Consider the following 19,794-nt stretch of genomic DNA (forward strand, 5'->3'; position numbering starts at 1 on the left):
AGTCTACAGCTGCATACTGTATCCAAGTCGAGGAGTAATGGCATGAGTAGTGCTTTATACTGTTTAGACAAGCGTCACAACGCGCGCGCGCGAGGGAAACTTCACCTTCGAGCATTTCTGCACCCGCGTCAGAAACCAATTAAGCCCACGGGCACCGGGGAGGTGAGGCGGAAGACTGTCGGACCAATTGTAAACTTAGGTCAAGAGCGACTAAAGTCCCCAAACTCACGAGCTGAGGAGGCTTCGAACGAATCGTCATCCTTTCTGACAGAGAGAAGAAGAAAACAGGGATACGCGGCTGGACATGTGAATTTAAAAGGAGATACTTGCCAAGCACAACAATGAAACCAACGACTGCCCCGTGTTGCTTCGGCCTTCTCCTGACTTTCTGCCTCTTGTTGGGCTCGAGCTCTTCGCAATCAGGTGAGTGGGACGCCAGCTGCGCGCTGCTCGGCTCCGCGGAGCGCGGTGCTTGTCGTAAACTTGCCGCGCTGCGTGGAGCATACTTTTGCCCGTGAACTGTTGTGGTTTTCATGTATGTAACGCGGCGTATTGCTCTACACGCTGCTGTACAGTTATTTCAACTATTAGTCAGCACCATAATGTCAGCATGATAATTGTTAACAACGGGCTGACGCGCGGAGGGAGCGCGTGCGGGTGCAGGTGCTGGATCGGAACAGATGGCCGGTGTGTAGCGGGACGTATCTGTCGCGATACGCTGGGCGCATCAATGCAGTGGCTTTCTCTGTCTTCTTCGTGCACAGAGCGCCACTGTTGAATTTGTAGAGGAAACGTAGAGCGTGTGTTGTCCATCGCACGTGTCCTTTTGGACAACAGCGTGGACAAACGCGGAGGAGTGTCAGCCCTTCTTTACAACAAGGCTACTGTGCTCTTGTCTTCCCTCCTGTGGATAAACGGGCTGCCTGACGCTTGACTGTGTTTCAAAAGTTCATCCTCCCCCATAAACGGCAGTGATAGTTTAGGGTTCTGTATCCATTCCTTTTCACGATCAACTAATTAAAATGAAATGTCCTGCGGAGACTGGTTTGGAAGAAGGGGGGTGTTTTCGTGCTGATCTCTCTCACCTGGGCCTGACCACAGCGGTGGACATCCATATGCATCCTGTGAAACGAGATCAAAGCGAAGCGGATTGACATGGAATGACAATATTCCCTGATTTTATAGTGAGTCCTTTCGGGGACACTGTGGACCAGTGTTTGACAACATGACTTCCACACTGGCAGTACCGTCTGTACAGTGCAGCGGCGCTCTTTACGCGCAGGGGAACGTAGGTGCGCTCTACGCGCGTGTGTGTGTACGTGTGTGTGTGAAAGAGATGGAAGAAAACACGTAAACAACGTGAAAACACACGCAACCAAATCGCACACAATCAGGGGGTCATTTGCTGCCACAGTCTTAAAAGTCGTGGAATTACTCGAGCAAGTGTTTGGAATGTGAGATCATTCTACTCATTTGATCCGGTGTCACATTTGATTTAATAGTTCTTTCCCATTGCACCTGGTCCTGTTTAAACCTCTTTACAGGGAGACCGATCGTTTAAAGTGAAAAGCCAAACGGAACGAAACATATTGTGCATTGCACTGCGAATGTGATCTGATTGGGAGCGAACGCGTAAAGCACGGACCCACTTCTGCAACATATGGTGCATAAGATCCGTGTCCAGTGGAGCCTGAAAGGGAAGAGAATGAACGAATTAAAAGGCTGGATGAGGGGGACTAGGCGGGATGCGCGTGTCCTCTCAATTTTACGCACATCATATTTCTATGTGTGACAACGAATGACAAATTAATCATTCCTCTCTCGTTCTGTTCCATAAAACCAGCGTATTATCTGCCATGCTGCAAATCACCTCCGACGACGACGTTGACAAAAGAAAAGGCTGTTTATTCACCCAACAATTCGGTTTTAAAATGTCAGCGTATTTTGGGCGGAATAGATTTTCAGTATTTCGATAATGTTGTTATCAGAGCGGGTGTTTACAACAGCATATTGGATTCTATCGGAACAAATGGACGAACGAACCCCTGTAGGACTACATTGTGTTTCCATACATTCCCACATGAAATCCGCAGAAAGGGTGAATCCAGCCGCGCGATCCGCAGCGGCGCTCTGCGCTCCTCTAGAGAGCGCACGTGGGAGTTAAAGGAAAACAAGAGACAAACTTAATGTGATCCCAAACGTGGATTAAGTGCGCCGGCAGAGATGGGCAAGGTGTTGTGCGCGTGTACTAGTGTGTGCAGGTAATGCGCACGAGCGCCTGTATTGGATTCGCGTTTGCATGCAGTCCAAAGGATTTCCATGAAGCAGGCAAAAAAACCCCAAGGATCTTATGAAAAAAAAACCCGCAATACTTTATTTCTGAGCGTCGCAACTCTGCCGCCACCAAGGTGGCACCTTTCAGCAACTTTGAGAACGACGGCAGAGTCAAACGTTTGTTTAGGAGCCCTCGCGTTTGTCCTCAAACCGAACCAAACAATCGACTGAACTGGAGGGAAGGTGTTCCCGTGACAGTAGGGGCGCGCGTGTGCGCGGTGTGGGTGTTCCACGCAGAACCCCGAGCTGCTCCTCGTCTGACAGCAGCAGCAGCACACGGGGAGCTGGAGGAGAGAGAGAGTTGTGTGCAATGCATATACAGCTGCTGATTCCAAACCATATGGCCACATTGCAAATCTCTATTTTTTTGTTGATGAATATTCATAGTTTTTCCGTGCAGGAGCACAGCCACGTACGTCATCTGTTCCTGAATGCAACTGTGTTTGCGTGGAGTGGGTTTTCAATTAGGCAGGAAAATAAACCTCCTTAAATGACCTTGTTTTTCAGCCTCCCTCAGCAGGTTCTTCTTTTCTCTATTTGGAAGTTGCGTGTGATTTGTTCAGGTTTCTGCTCAAGTGATGGATGGTCTGCCTTTTTAAGACTTGTTGAACGGTCGTTCATGGCTACTGCATCTTTTATTCTTCACTATACGGACTGAAATGTTTACTATGAGGTCAAGTGAGGCACGCAGAAGGACTTCTTCTCTTTTGTACTTTTTACACTTCTCAAACTATTTGTTCTGTATTTGTAAGCACAGGGAGACAATGGTGTCACATTACGCAGCCGGCACGGCTCCGCTGTGACACAAAGCCCTTCTGCAGTCATATCTTTGCCTGCTGTCGCCTGATAAAGAAGCTTTGACCCTCCACCGGGCTTTTTTTTTATTAGAAGAATGGCAGTCTTTGATTAGGTGCTGATCCACTTGCTTTGTGCCTTTTTTTTTTTTTCCACGTGTCTGTTGAGGTGAGACTTGAGGACACGTTTAAGGCCATCGACGTGCTGCCAGATTTAGATAATTATATTATTGTTTTCTTTTCTTTCCTGAGTGACAGGAATCTGCGCTAAATACATTGCTGCTGTCTTGTTGCTCATACCTTGACTTAGAGCCAAAAGAAAAGAAAAAACAGCCTTAAGACATTTGCTGCTTAAAATAAATTATAACCGTTTTGATTGTTTTCCTCTGCTGGGGAGATGAAGAACAAAAAACTTCTGTTTTTGTAATCTAGACAGTACTTTCATTGTGAGACTAGCGGAAACTATTGGGTTCACTATAAATCTCGCCACTTCTCAGCAAACAAACTGCTTTTGAACTGCTGCCATCAATAATACATGTGTAGCACCCACTATGCAGCCTGAGTATGAAAAATCCCTCGAATATTCCAACCGGAAAGGGTGTGACCTCCGTAATGTTTAAAAAAATAATTATGATATGAATATCTTTCCCCGGGGACTTATGTCTCTAGTATTTGTATCAAATTCTTCCAAAATGTATTAAGTTACCACAGAAGTCTGTTTATGACGATGAAGGGAGTCGTGACGTTCTTTTATTTCAGTCTGAATATTACATACATCGTTTTGCAGTTTTCTGGCTCGTAGCCAGTCAGACCGTCCGCAGCCAGCAGAGATGATCGGATCTTATCTTGGGTGACCTTTTGAGCAACGGGCCCCTCATTCATCACCTGCAGATATGAATGCACCATACATGTGCGTGTGTTTTGCCGTGCATCACTATCGGCTATGCTATCAAATGTCCTTTGTGAAGGACGTAATGGAATTGAAGCATAATGTCTATACATGCTTCCTTTTGGCCTGCTGTTTATCATAGGTGTATTTAAAATGCAAATGTCATGCTTTACAAGCAATTACTGTAGATCGGATCTTCTGTTCACAACCAAACGTTTTGTGCTGTTTTTCTGTTTCTCTGCTTTTCATGGCTTCTCTTTTTGCTTGCTGCAAATTGAGCGAGCTTTGAGTTTTTGTGTCCAAGAGAATGAAAGGGAAAGGAGCAATGGGAGAGAGACGCGCAAATATAAATACTCATAGCAGTTGTGCAGCAAAGGCCCCGAGTGCAGAATACGCAGCAACCAAAGACCTTCATTAAAAAGGTAGTGCGAAAAAAAGCAGTCATGTACAAAACTACCAGCTATATCTTTGACAAGCTAGTTTAGTAGGGGTGGCGATTTTTCGATTTCTCTCGATTCCCTTTAGAACGATTCGGTCTCGATTCAGAAAAGTTAATAATCTGCCTTTTTTTTATTTTATTTTTTTATTATATTTGCTCGCTCGCAGAGCGTGAACTTCCTCGGTTAGTCTCTGCTCGCGCTCGAAGGTGTTTTCTATGCGCTCGCTGTTTTTCTTTTTAACAGTAAGGGGGCGGAGCCAGTCACCATGGTCTCTACATCTGATTGGTTACAAACCCTGTCTTTGGATTGGCTGGAGTGATGCATTCACACAACTATAGAAGCCCATTTCCGCACTAATGTGAGGGGATAAAGTCGAAATGATGAGATAAAATGTTGTCAAAAAACAAACGCCCCCCTTCGGTAAGCGTAGTGGACCGTAGATGACAACCAGCTACAACCATCATTTACCATCATTACCGGCACATTAAGAGCAATGCGTCCAGCTCGCAGACCGGTCCGTCAGTCTGAATCTCGAATAACTTTACTGAACTATGGAGGAGCCTGCGCATATCTTACCTCATTATTTCGATTTTCCAAAAAGTCGATCCGTATTGAAAGTTGGCAAGATATTCACAGATTTTGACTTTTTTCAAGTATTTTACAAATACGGACCGGTCTGAGACTAAGCACAGCTTTTTCTTCATTTAAAAGAAAAATAAATCAGTTTAGAATTTTTTTTACATATGCTACTTCCATATTGTGTTGAAATGCAAGCTGCATTGGATTGCATTGCATTGTTGATAGAAAATCATATTTGTGACAAAGATCTTTATTTCTCTTATAAAAAAATTAGAGAAGGTTTAGCAAATAGAAATACTGATAGCCGTTGTGCAGCAAAGGCCCCGAGTGCAGAATACGCATCTGTTGATTTTTCTTTAATTATCAAATAAAGTAGGAAGTGATTAGCAACCTCTGAGTAGCAAACTCAGATTTGAGAAAATTTAGAAAATCGAGATCCATCGATAATGGTTTTCATTTTAGAATCCATAATCGGTTTAGAATCGAATCGTTGACCTCTGAATCGGAATCGAATCGTTTAGACAGATCAGGGACTTGAGTTTGAGAAGCAGGGAAATCAATTCGGTGGGCAAATGTGCATCTAGGGCCACCAAGAAGAGCTTGCAGCAGGCAAAAACACACACGATCCTCAGGGCTTCTGCTACAATTCAGCCTTAAAATGGGATCGATACAAACAACAATCAAAGAAAAAAGGCCAAACGAAGCGGTTTCATCCATGCAGCGATGACAACCTCCAGCAGTCACCTCTGCTGCAAGGCTAAAGTCTGTCGGGCTGAATAAGTTATAAGTTAAAAAGTCTGTTATTTTTGAAATGGTAGAAATGGCACAAAATGTTGAAAAGACAGCAAACAACGTCTAAAACACTGAGTTTTGCACTACGCAGAAAGAACTACTTTACATAGGGAACTATGGCAACGGCGATACAAATGTGGGTTTCTGCTATAATAAGGAATCTGTTGTGCTGTGAGATTTTTTTTATTTAACATTTTCAATATCCAGCAAGACGTGTGAATTTCCGCTCCTCATGGATACGTTCATTTATAAATCAAGCTTTTTATTCTGATTTTCCGTGATATCTACAAACCGCAGCGCGTTCCTTTTCGTATAGCGAATATCTGCGGCTGCAGAATGAAAACCGACGTTTTCTTTGCTTTCGATGGGATTCGCTTAAAGCCGTCTGTCGGGGCGGACTGGTGCCAGTGTGCAACGCACACACTGACGGACACACTGTTGGCACACGCACCCACGCACACATGCCGCCTTCACCCCGGGCCGTCAGTCTAACGTATAAGGCGGATGTGCGAGATTCGGCACCTTTTCCTAAACCCTCACTCCTCCTGTTCGCCAGACAATGTAGACGTCGGGAGTCTTCACGCGTCTTGTGCGTCTGTCAGTTTTTGTGGCTTCTGATCCCCTTTTGTTGTCGCCGCTCCTTCCTCTCACAATGAGCCCGCCTGTCCCGTGTCGTCTTTCTGAGGGGCTGCAGAAGGCTGTCAGGCACGGACCCCTTTGACAACCATATTTTAAGGGCTTAAAAATGTAGTGACAAAGGGTCCAGGAAAACATGCGCATATACTGTGTATGTGTGTGTCAGTGTTTGTTTGTGCGGCCGCATGGTTGGAGGGATAGAGGGTGACTGACAGACTAACCGAGCTCCAGAGACTCTCTCTCTCTCTCTCTGTCTCTCTCTCTGTCTCTGTCTCTGCTCCAGTGTCTGCTCGTTCCTCTTCTTCCACCCACCCCTTGTCTTCATTTGTGGCTTTGTAAGCCTCCACACAATGCGGCAACATTATAATCACAATGGAAATTATGGCTAATCTTTGTTAAGACGTGCCCATTACCGCCGCGTTACAGAAAAAGGAGTCCAACGATAAAAGTTGGTCTGCTGTGTTTTGTTTTTTTCTCCTCTCTCTCCGAAGCAACAGCCTGACATATTGGAGTGATGTGTTTTATTCTAGCTTTTTTGGGGCCATTTTTCTATTCTTGCTCATAGTTAATAATGGTGGCAAACATATGAAAGGATGATAATGGGCTGACAACTCGGGCTCCACCTTCAAACAAGCTTTTTATGCAGTTCTGCATGTGGGTGTTAAAGGGCTGATTTCTCTTGACTATCTCCCTCTCTGTCTCTTTCCTCTTTTGGTAATCCCCATATAAAATATTCATAGCTGATCTGCATTTACAATGTAATTACAGACAGGCTTTGAGTGATATCGGATACGGCCGACGGGACACACGCTTCACGCAAAATCTTTGATTTGTTGCTTGAATTAATACCAAACAAGATTGGGGGTTAAGGTTCAATGTACATTTTTAATAAATTGAAACAACCCCCAAACATTTCTTTAAACGAGTCAGCCCGTGCAGTTTGTAGCAAGGTTTTCCATTTTCTCATGCCAATGACTCACAATGTGCCACTTTATTATATACGTCTCCGCATAAATACTTCTCTTGACACATTACTGGTCGGCCTTTTCAGGCCGCTGCTGTTGTGCCTCGCTGTTCTTCATGCACGCGGTGCACACGCAGGCGGAATGGAGGGTAATCACGCACACGGGGGTGTAGTCACATTGGCCACGCCGACAGGTGTGAAAAGGGACAGTGGCGAAGGCAGAACGCAGATGCTGTCGTGTTCAATGTCATCCCTCACTTTTGCTCGGGGGGATGCCGGCGCGCTTGTCTGAGACCATCGCGCTGGGCCGCCGTTGTTTTTTTTTTTTCTTTTCTTTTCTGCGTGTAAATCAAAGCCGGCCAGGCAGCGGCGTCCCGGCGTCTCTGTGTGAAAAAGGGGGCTACTGTAAGTTGCTGTTGCTGAGCACACATCATTGCGATAGTCATTACGACGGCTCCTGCAGAGTGAAAATGCAACACAAAGCCATCCCTTCTGTCTTTTTTGTTTTGCCCACATTGCTCAAACCTCTTCCCCCCAACCTTTAGGGCGCTCCTTTGCCTCCGCTCGGTGCTAATGGAGCGGTGTGCCCTGCATGCTATTCTTGCGGGTCGATTTTTCACTTGTGTTTGGGGAGAGGGAGGGTGACGTCCTTTTAAATGAAGCACTTGGCGTTTGTGACCTGTAATAAATGAGTTTGCAGTCCGTCATGGCAGCTGTAAGGAGACATCTGGGAGAGGGGGAGAAGGAGGGAGATAGAGAGAGCGACTTTATAGCGGGAACCGTTTATCTATGCACAGATGAAAAATGGCTGCACCAAACATGCTCGCTTAAAAAAATAAATATATAATCTTATTTGGAAATGTTGGTAGTTTACTCTAAAAATGTGACGGAATGAAGAAACCGGATGGGTAATCTTTCTGTAATACCATCAGGATTAATATTAAATGACTCTGATATCAGTGCTGAATATAATGGGAGAAAATTGTAAACTAAAAAGCACAGTGCTGTGCATATTAAATATAGCTCTAAATATTAGGCAAATTGTTTTTTTTCATCAGCAGTGTGGGATGCCAACAAACAGAGGCTGCAGTAGAGTCAATTCTGATTACACGTCCGACATTTCATTTATTCGGATAATGCATGTAATCATCTTTTTTTTCTGTGCTTTTTACTAAATTGTCAGTTGATGTCACAATTTCTTTTATTGGGATATTGATTTGTGTTCCACAACAGAGAGTAGGCCTGTGAACATACAAGGATCTCAGTGCTTTGTAGAACAATCATTCAGTTGTAAGTAGCAGCTTTGTCATAGACCACATTATAGTAATTTATACCCGAGTAATATCAGTCACAGATATTATCATCCATACAGAATGAATCCTGTATGTCTTTGCTTGGATCTTTCTATGAATATATTGGTTTACATTTGACTTGAACATTTTTTTGGGACACTCCTCTCAGCCTCTATTAGTGTGGCTGTGAAGGCGCAGTCACCTTGCAGCAAAGCCGAAATAGCGCAGCTCTCTTTCCCTGGATGTGAAGGTACATAAAGCACAGGATGAGAGAAGCAGGAAAGGCAATTGACCTTGGCTGCTTTGGGGGCTGGCTATATAATCGTCCGGATGGATGCCACGGTTCTGCACCATGGCGGAGCGGGAGGGGAAGAAAGAGGACAATGCTGAGTATGACAGTTATTGCTCACACAGTATAAAAGCCGATTTCTTTGTAGTTTACGCACAATTGTTAAAAGTGAACCAATGTGCAAAAAAATAAATCTTGTCTTGGGAGGCAAGTTAACGACAAAGTCTGAAAAGAAGTTGCACTTGAAGAATTGCACAGTTGTGTAATTCTTCCCAAATGTTTCCTACAATCCCCTGTGCGCACACAAGTAACCCACCAGAAGTCATCAGACAATTGATTTATCGTCCTCTTTTATTTGGAATATATATTGCTCATTTTCACGTTCATACCTGTAATTTGGGTTTCTAGAACATGTTTGCAGGCCTTTAATATCCACAAAACACTTTTCTTTGTCATACTGTCTGTCGGACAATCATTTATTTCCCCTGTGTATGAAATATTCCATTATAGGACTTGTCTCTTTAATCCCGCCTCCCAAAAAACTCCAGTCTGCTCTGACTGGGGCAAGAAACATAGTGTGCACTTTTGCACCACTAGTTGTTGGGTGGAGATGGGAGCAGTATGGAAGGAGAGGCAAATCACATGTGGCTTTTAGAATCACATCATCTAATCGTGTTTCACAATTTGGGAGTTGGAGGGCACTGCAGTTATCCTAACGTGTGCACGAGTTTGAAACTTTTCAGATCTGGGTTGTTTTTAACTTCACTTGAGTAAAGAAGAATCATCAGACGCTCTGATCCCACGCTACTTCACGACGTCATTTCTTTGTTTGAAAGACCCCAAAGTAGCAACTTTAAAGTGTGTGTGTGTGTGTGTGTGTGTGTGGTGGAGGGTGTAAAATGGGGTTTGTGATCGGGTGGGTGAGCGAGATCGGAGTGTATGTAAAATATGAGAGGAGCTGACTAAGTGCAGCACAGGACCAAAGTGTACCGGGGTGCTTCATCTCATGTAAACACACAAGGAGGCAGAACTGTATATCACTGTATACCCCTAACCCCCCTCTGCCTCTGCCTCTGTTCCAAAACCTCTCCCTGACAGAGAGACGTTATCCCCCGCCGGCAAGGTGAATGGGGTGCTGATGTAAGATTATGTGTAGCAGCCAGGGTAAGACCAAAAAAAAGGGAGGTGAAAGAGAAAACGATTCTTTGGCCTAGAGAAGAGCAGGCAGCACGGTACAGCGGAGGAGAGGCGTCTTTCAGCGAGAATGGGACTCGGGCGGGTGTCTGGGGAGTCTCGGGTAAAGTGGTCGCTATCACAGGAGCTCGACGGACAATTAATCAGCAACGTCCCAGTGGGGCAGCTGGGTCTCTGACAGAGACACTTCACCCTGCAAAGAACACACGGACCTGCCGACAGGCTCATCCTCAACTTCTCCCCTCTTTTGCGTTGCCTCTCTTCTTCTGTGCGCCTCCTTCCTTTCTTCCTACTGCCCGTCGTCCCTGATCCTCCAGACTTTCCCGTCGTCACTTTATTTTGGTCGTCTCTCCTTCGCTGCGCTCTTTCCTCCTTCTCCTCATCTCCTGCCCTCAGCCATGTTTAGGGGTCTGTGAACCTCTTGATTAAAATTAGTTGAGAGCCCCTCTTGTGACCTGACCGCTGACTTCAAACTTGCGCTCCCCTGCGGCAGCAGCGGGAGACGGGGGTGGGAGGAGAAGGAGTACGAGGTGGGAGAGGGTGGACTTGTGGCTATAATTCACCCTCACTGCCCTTCCCTTCTTCCCTGCCCCGCCCGACTTCCCTCCATTGCTGCCTTCGTAGCGACCCATCTCTCCCCTCGGCTGGCGCTGAGTGATTGATAGATTCAGGTTTGACGTGGCCCGGTTCACCCCGGGGGGGGTGAGCAAGGACACTGGTGAGGTTTAGCCAGATGCCGGTGGAGAGGCAGACAGGGGACATAAAAGGCAAAGAAAGGAAAGCGGGTGTACTCGACACTGTTGACCATCGTGGCTCGTCGGGGTTGCCCGGGTGAGTAAGCGCTTCCTCAAGCGGCGCACCTGTTCTCATTTTTCCATTGCATCATCTTGTTGCTGTTCCACTGTGGCCAGGATGTAATGAACTACTAATCTTTTCAACCGAATGTGTTCTAAGGTAATGGGTTTAAACAATTAACCTTAAAGCGGAGTACATCAGACATTCTCCCGCATTGAAGCATTAAAGTACGCAAATGAATTTGTTGTTGATCCACCTTTTTTCACCTCTAGACTCGGCCTTTATATTGTAGCACACAAGCTGTGGCTATTGTTGTGTTCATTTATATATGACCTAAGCATTTTGTAATCATAGAAATACCCGTCTCTGATTGGAATGTGTGTTATGTGTTCTAAGTGTTCTATGTTCCCATGCAGGGGGGATCTGGTCCTCTCGGTAAGCAAACACTCACTTGACACGGAGCCAAGCAAAGGGGAACAAGGGCCACAGTGTCTCGCTGCTCTAAGTGCTTTGTCCTGGAGGAGGCTCATGCCGTGGCTCCCGGTTCTTAACCCCACGTGACACGCCTGGGGATGAGGCATGCGGCATGCGTTTTTCTCACGAACATTGTCTGCACAGGGATGTGCCTCTGCAGGATTACACATATCTAAATATAAGTAGCAAAAAAGATGATTATGGGAGATGGTACACAGGAGAATTTCCCAAAATGCTAAAAAAATCGAATTTTGACCTAAAATTGAAGCAATTGAAAAAGCAGCATGGTGGAAAGAAGTTTGGTAGTTTTATCTCAACTATTATTTTGCAAGTGTATTTATTCAATGAGACCAACAAGGCAGTTTATTTCACCAGTATTTGTGCATTAGTCCATCATTTATTGCCTTTACAACTTTGTTTTTCAAATATTATATTGTTGGCGATTGTACTTTATTAAAATCTGCAGTAGAATAATATTTAGATGTCTTTTAAGCAGACCACCTCTAAGTGATTAGCCAGGTGTTCCAAGCATTTAAGCAGATGTTTGAATGAACATCAAACGTGACTAGATCATGTCGGAAATTTTACTAATACGCAATGCGACACCGCTGCATTAGAACTCTATTGAGGAAATAAAAGGCAAAATTCCAGTTGTGTGATGGGCTTTTCCGACATTAAGAATAAGACTTGAGGCGGCGCACAGCCAGCACCTTCTAACGCCACATAGTTCCCAACGGTAGCTAAAACACAAAGTTGCCATTTTCAGCTTTACACACTCAGAAGACCATTAAGAACACCTCAGTTTTTGAGAGAGAAAAAACAGCCAGAAGAGGGGCTGTTCTTTCAAATTTATCTGGCTCAGTATGGATACGCTCTCTTCTCAAGGCACAATTTAGCAAATTACAAAAATCCTTCAGGGATGCAATCCCTCCTCTTCCCCAGACCTGCCCACCTCCTGTCCTCCCGGTTAATGGGCAGCTTCGCCGTCTCGGTGCCGGCGATATCTCTTAATCTGTGTCTGCATGCCGATGAGTAGTATGCTGTTTATGTGTCCTGTTGCTGTATTTGGATTTTGTGAGCGGTAAACACAACGGCAGGTATCGCCTGCTCTCGCTCTCCCCCCACCACACTCTGGGCTTTTTGCTCGCTGTTTGAATTGGCCGCAAAGTGAAGTCAATAGGATGAATAAAACATACCTGAATCAGAGGCGTCTTCCCTGGGAAATGTCAAGCTGTCAGTATGGGAAATAACATCGGGACGGTTCCAGGGATCCGACCATTTCTGACATAACTGCTACGTGAATGCAGCCACGCCAATTGGTTTGTTTGTGTGATGCAAATATGCAAACCAGTTGGCAATGAATTAATGGCTTTGAATGATGAGTCGTTTTTCTTTAGTAGTTACACGTTTTGGGGGAACCGTATTCATATTTGGTCTCGTAGCTCAGTAAGTAGAAATCTTTATTTTCTGTTTCTATTACAACTTGTGTGAACCGATGACGCTGCAAACTGCTCTGGGTAAAAACATCCTCTAAATTGCGTATCATATTTGCATTTCATACAACGGCTCTGTCACTGAAAAGCTACCATTTAACTTGCGGTACTGCACGTAATACTCTACGCTGTATCACAGCCTTTGGTGGTGGTAGCAAACCCCTACAGCTAATTATCTTTGAATTAGGGCTGAGGTCTAGGTTTAATTAGGCCTGGCCATGAGGACGTTTGAAGCTCAACAAAAACTCCAGCAACTTCAGCTGCCAAACCTTATCAGCCTAATGGAGAGTCAAACACACAAGGCCCTCAGGGGCCCGGCGGGTTAGCTGGCTAGACTTTCTGCGTTATGCCGACCAAGAGACACAAAACACACACATGTATACAGTACTAATAATCACGACGGAATGAAGTTAGTGAGGCAGGTTGTGCATAAATGTGCGCGTAGCAGACAAGTTGGACCTTTTTAATTGGACCCTTTTTAATTTTCTTTTTAGCCTGAACACTTCTAACTTATATTTGTGGTTATTAGCTACTCATACGCAACCCACAGTCCAACTTACCTAACCTTTTACAAGAGCCAGTAAGCTATATTTACCCTGCACGGCCTGTGGCTGTGCTCAAACTTTGCCTGATCCAGTATACATCTGTCCTTATTCAGCAAATTCTTCATTGGTCTGCTGCTTCTTTGTAGCCATCTGGTGTAAGGTGGGCTGTCCGTCATCTGAAAAAATCCTCTTGGATGAAAACAGGAGGCTGTAGCCAACCAGTGCACAGATCTTACTCTTCCATGCCGGTGCCTCTCTCTTACCTTTATTCCCCTGCCATCTCCTTCTGCTGCGGAAACCACAACTCTGCAGTCAACACTGAGGAAAAGGAAGTGTTGAGCAGGGATGCTGTGTGTCTTTTTATTCTCATTCCTACTGTGGTCTATTAATTCAACTTTGCACATATAAGTTTTCGTGCTCTTGCATACAAACCTCTGATTATACATGTACGGTACACACATTACGTACAGGTTACGTGTGATTTGGCCCCCGGACATCAGATTGGCTGCCAGGAAGGGAGAGGTCCCTGGATGTATTGTAACCTCTCCTCCCCTTTCCACCCACCATCTGCCCCAGCGCTTCCCAAACCCACTAACCATGATCGGAACGAGCATTATCATTAGCCCATCTGAACGTGGAGAGAGAGGGAGTCATTGATTTAAAAGATCAGAGGTTAGCCGTTGAATGGCAGACAAGAGGGAAGGTGTGGAAAAAAGAGGGTACATCCTATTATCCGATATGTCATGAGACAAACGGATAAACATTACAGAGGGGAAATATTGTGAGAGAATATGAGGCAGTTTTCCAAAACCAAATCATGGTAATGTGATCAGCAGATGAGTAAAAGGGAGAAATAAATGATTGCGGAGGAAAGGCACAGAAGCAGGATGGGGGGAAAAGTATTCTAATGTAAGTAACAAAGTATGAATGGGCATGCGTGTGGTTTTATTCAATGCATCTATTGAATATGAAGGGATTAAAGAGCTGAAGCCAGAGCTCCTAAAAGATCACCAATCACACTGCAAAACCCCAAACAATCCGTTTGTGCTGTGAGGTGATTATGAAGAACAGAGAGTGCCAGAAAGACCTAATCACATGGCAAAAATCTAGGGGAAAAAAGGTCAAGCAATAACAATTACCATTATCAAAAATAGCATCCGAGTCATCATCTTCCTGTCATTTTCTGCAAAATCCCATAGTTTGGAAGTGGTTATTGAGTAAAGGTGTTACGTTGAACATCTGAATTCTGAGAAAATCAGGATCCTTGGAGAGGAAATCAAATTCTGACGACTGAATTTGATATTTACTTTTCTTCAGTCAGCACGCTAAACCCCTCTCATAACACAACCTTCATGTTTGCAATTAACGCCTTTGCACTGTGCATCTCGCTGTACCACTTGTCTCGTCCGTCTGTTGACCCGTCCTTTAAACTGACGACATGAGGAGCTCGATGGAGAGCAGACGGATAAATAAAGACGTAGACGAGTAGAAGTTGGCAGTGGGTGTGTTTGTTCTGTGGGCCGCGTTGGCCGGCATCTCCGCACTGACAGCCAGAGACAGCCAGTCTGTCTCCGAGGATTGAGTGACGGAGAGGGGCAGCGGAGCTGGCACAACGCTAATGGGCGTGATGCTAATGAGCTCCGAGCCAATAAACAAGCTCTCCTTTCCCCCTCCCCTGACCTCTGATCTGATATTGTTTGTTAAACACATTTGCAGGTCAAATTGGCTGAAGTTGGCAGAAACGAGGAAAACTGGCTGGAGTAGCAATCTATGGAGCCTCACCCATCAATGATGCACCGTGTTGTATAATCTATGTTGGTTTTTGCCTACAAGTGGTGAAATGTAATTGACATTTAAGAGCATCTTCTATGTAAAAATAGTAACATTTTTAATAATAATGATTATCGTAGCAATGTACATAGTGCATTTTAAAAGCACTCAAACACTCCATCTGCCACTCAAGACAATCATTTTTGTAAAATTCCCCACAAAAAGGGCACTTTGAGCCCCTTCGCGGGGGGGAAATACCACAAAAATACTTAAAAATATTGTACCTTCAGCGCTTTATGCTTAGGGGTGCTTTTTAGTGCTTTTTACCCTCTTTCTCTTTAACAACCTGTGATGTCTCACACTTTTGTCCCCTCTTTACTACCCTAGAGAAATGTCACTTGGGCCAGCTCCGTCCATCAAACTGGCATCTCTGACAGAGCACTCGGCTAAAAGGCCATGCTCCGATTGCCGTCGGATCCCCTGGCTGTGGTGTGTCAGGCTGCTGCCTTTCCTTCCTCTTCACATTATTAGCATTCTCAAATCTGCAAAGATATATTCCCTCCCTCCAAAATTCCCAGGCGTGTCTATTTTCCATTATTGTTGCTTCGGTTGCATGGATCTTTTTTTTCCAGTTGTGCATGTGTTGTTGAGAAGCATTGCACATGGATTAAGTCTGTTTCCTTCAGCTTTTTGCATGTATAAATATATACTCATAGTCCGCTAGTCGTCCGTTTTTTGTGTTCTTCATACGCAGCCCATGCTCAGTAGATGGGGAAACAAACACAGTGGCTGGGACGGAGTCCTGCAAAGCCGTACCAGTCAGGACCGGGGCCTTTGAGACTGATTCAGTGGTACTGAAAGCAATGGACATATCAACACTGACAGGAGGGGAAGTATTGGTTTTGAACCAGAACCAACAATCATGCTGAAGAAGTACAAACTCCTCCTTTTAATGCTTGTTGTTTCAGAGAGAAAAAAGAAATCCTCTTGTGTTGTAATGTACAATCGATGCGCTGACGAAGTGCGGCCAGAATTCTTTCAGCCGGCTGACAACTCTATTAATTGCTCATCTTGCTGTAGCTGGTGCCTTTAGCTAATCACAATTCGGTCTGATAGGAATGAGAAGTGACCATGGTGCTGTTTATAGTCAAGGGAAGCTTTAATACGCTTGTTTTTTGTTGTTGTTTTGCCCGTGATTGTTATTGATTAGTCCCAGAAACCAATAAAGCTCAGTCTGTTTGTGACTGTGGATGCAGGTTAAGGGCACTTGTGTTCCTTTAGGCTTCCTATCTAATTAATGGCAAACCACTTCATTTGTCCCACTACTAAATGCAGTTTAGATGTCTGTGTAGTTTCCTCAATTAAAGGCCCAATGAGCGATATTTTTATATTCAGGTTTCAATTCATACAGATTTAATCTCAATCCTTATTGATTCCCTCCAACGTGTGTTGAGGTCACTGACCAATGCCGCCCTCTGTATTTTTGTTGTTTTATTTTTCTTTGTTTTGGGGCATTTCTGGGCATCAGCCTCTGTGGAATCCAATGATGAGCTACAGAAGCAGTGAAAACAGCACACACGTAGCAAGGCTAACTAAGCAAACAAAGCTTGTTGCAAAATGAGAGTGAATGTATATGTGTGTGTGTGTGTTGGGGGGGGTTTACTCAGCGGTGAGCATCGTTAAGGGAGAGTGAGACGAGAGGACAAGGTTGAGTGATTTGTTTTTTTTAACGGAAACTGACAAATCCTACTTATTCTCACTCCGTGCCTTCATGTAAATACATTTTGTCACATAAATGCAGCAGTGTATTGTGCTCCTGCAGCAAAATGCCCACGGATTGCGTTTAGTTCCGTCCCTTCCCCTCATGGATGAGTGGTTTTAGTTTTGTTTCTATGAATGGTTACATGTGTATGAGGGCAGCGAGTTTGAGGAGAGCGGCCCAAGTGCTTTCAAAGGAACCCTGAGAGCAACTCGACCAGAAAAGCAGCAGAGCCATTTGTGGTGGTGAACAACACACCTGCCAGGTCTCTTTTTAATTGAAATCACTTTTAGATGTCTGTGAAATCTGTTAGGAATGCTATTGTTGAATGCATGTTTTGGGATACTAATATGTGCACCCATTAGCAGGGAGGTCACTCTTTTAAAGAGAACCAAATAGAAAAAAAGTTAGTTTTCTTTTAAACACGGAATATGCTTAAAATACCATAATCTAAATTCTCATGGTGTGATCATGCTCATTTTAGATTGTTTGTACAGCTTACTGCATGATTGTGCAAAGCGTGAGGTGTCAGAGGCAACACATTGGTAGGCAGAGGAGATGCTTTTTTCCCAATGTGGCCTGCTGATTGCGTCACTCGTGTCCCTGAGCTGAACATCCTCACACGGTACATGAATCTGTCTTTGCATGTACGGAAATGTGCACGCGGTTGCAAACCGAGGTATCTGTGGTACTTTGTGCTGGAGACAGCTTTGTGCTTTTACGTTCGTTGGGAGCATGATTAAGTATTTGTTCGTGTGTGTGTGTGTGTGTGTGTGTGTGTGTGTGTGTGTGTGTGTGTGTGTGTGTGTGTGTGTGTGTGTGTGTGTGTGTGTGTGTGCTCATAAAGTATGTAATGTGATGAATTTAGTATGCAGAACAAACTCATTCTCATTGAATGCTCTGCAACCAAATTCCCCCAACGTAACCCAGGCCGAGTTCACGGAGGGACAGATTGGGGCAGGTAAAAAAAAAAAAGATAGTTACCTTCTGTTTGCCATTTTATTTTTGTATTCCTCGTGCACACACACGTACATGAATGGGCACACTTGAAGGTGGAAGTAAAACGTTTAACTTTAAAAGTTGGGCTCCTAATTAGTAGAATTAGTGGTAGATCAAAGAGGACAATTAGGAGGGGGGGGGTTGTGGTAGCAAGGGCTCATTAGCATCACAACACATGGACATGGCCACGAAAAAGAGAGCGGCAGAAGGAGTCTCATTACGGCGCAGCGCTGTGCTTACGCCGGGCCACATGCAGGCCGATTGTCCGTCAGGAGACCGGAGAGACACACGCACTGATGGGGACATGCGCACACACACAAACACACACACACACACACGAGTAGGTGTTGATGCACCGATGGCTGTGGGAACAGATGAGAGAAACCCTTCTCTCATGCAATGCACGCACGGACTCATGCTGATATACAGCTAACAGTGTTTGCCGGCGCAAAGGAAAATAAAAAGCCGGTCTCTCACTGCTCTTTGCCAATTTCAGCTTAATTAAGAGGGGAATTAACTTTGATCTGCCGCGGTGTAGTCAGAGCTCAGTAGCACAGTCTGTGGAAAAGCCAGAGCATAAGTATTCTTCAGCCCCGGCCTTAAAGTCAGATCCAGATTGTTTTCTATTCATTGCACACTGTTTGAAGTCAATAGAGATAAGAGCAGGAAAGACTCTATTAGGACTACCTGAGCCTCACTCGTTAGCTAGATCTAACAAACCCCTGGCGGGGAGCCACAGCGTGTGGCTCTCCACACTAATGGCATAAGCAGAACAAAGGATCAAAGGTTTCGGGTGGCCCTTTTATTTTAGTGGCCCGTGTCACTGGTTGTTAGTCCCTAGTCCTGTGACACTGGTTAATGATGCACTGAAGCATATGCTCCAAAAGACAGCGCGGCAGCTTTTTTCCTCTTTTGTGATGTTTTTAGTTTTGATCCTTAAAGGAAATGCTTATGAGGGTCCAATGATCCGTTCTGCAGACGGCAATTAGATGCACAAATAAACATTTCTGAAATACAGATTTTTCTATAGCAAATGTAATATTTGCTATATATGCTTATATGTAATATAAAAAACACTAATATATATATATATATATATATATATGTATATATATATATATATATTCTATATATATGTGTGTTTTATATGAAAAACGTATCATGAATGGCTTGACAAGAGCCTAATGATCTCTGTAAATTCTACAGTATATTGTTATTGAATATCATGTTATTTATTCGACCACTTTAAGAACTTGTTTTTGTTCAGAGACTGAGCTCGTTGGCCTCTTTCAGCACTGCTTCATTAAATGATTATAATTTAGCCGGTCAGCAAAACATTTTCCATTAACTTAGAATTTGTTTGAGTAGCAAGAATCATTGATGTGAACACCGAGTCCTCTCTTTCATCCCACCACATTCCTGCACTCCGACAACAGCAGCTTGATACAGGATGCCCCGATGCAGCCAGGTTTCTGTCAAGATGTGGACACAACGGTCAACAATATATTGCTGCTTGTGTAATTTGAACTGGTACTTATTATATTGTCCTGCAGTCAGACGTCAGACAGGAGTGGGCCAGCTAGCAGAACAGCCCTCGGGGTCCTAGCTGGGTTACTTAGCTCCCATCTCGGCTCTCTTCTTGAGGGTGTCAACTCTGTTTTTGTTGGCGTTTGGTCTGGCAGCTCCGTCAAGGTCGGGGAATCAGGAAAAGGACATGGGTGGTGTGAGGAATTTGTGTCCGTTCGGCCTCTGGAGG

The 19,794-nt window shown here is 44.5% G+C and overlaps 1 protein-coding gene across 2 annotated transcripts in view; it reads left to right on the forward strand.

Annotated features, from left to right (window-relative positions):
- erbb4b (erb-b2 receptor tyrosine kinase 4b) overlaps window positions 1-19,794 on the forward strand; it is a 217,420-nt gene continuing 197,626 nt past the window's right edge. For both annotated transcript variants that reach the window (XM_040201513.2, XM_078091335.1), the window contains exon 1: window positions 1-423. In XM_040201513.2, the coding sequence (XP_040057447.2) occupies window positions 342-423 (82 nt within the window). In that variant the 5' untranslated portion in view covers window positions 1-341. The remainder of the gene's footprint in view (window positions 424-19,794) is intronic.

The sequence above is a fragment of the Gasterosteus aculeatus genome, chromosome 16 (genome assembly GCF_964276395.1).
Source record: "Gasterosteus aculeatus chromosome 16, fGasAcu3.hap1.1, whole genome shotgun sequence".
NCBI lineage: Eukaryota > Metazoa > Chordata > Actinopteri > Perciformes > Gasterosteidae > Gasterosteus > Gasterosteus aculeatus.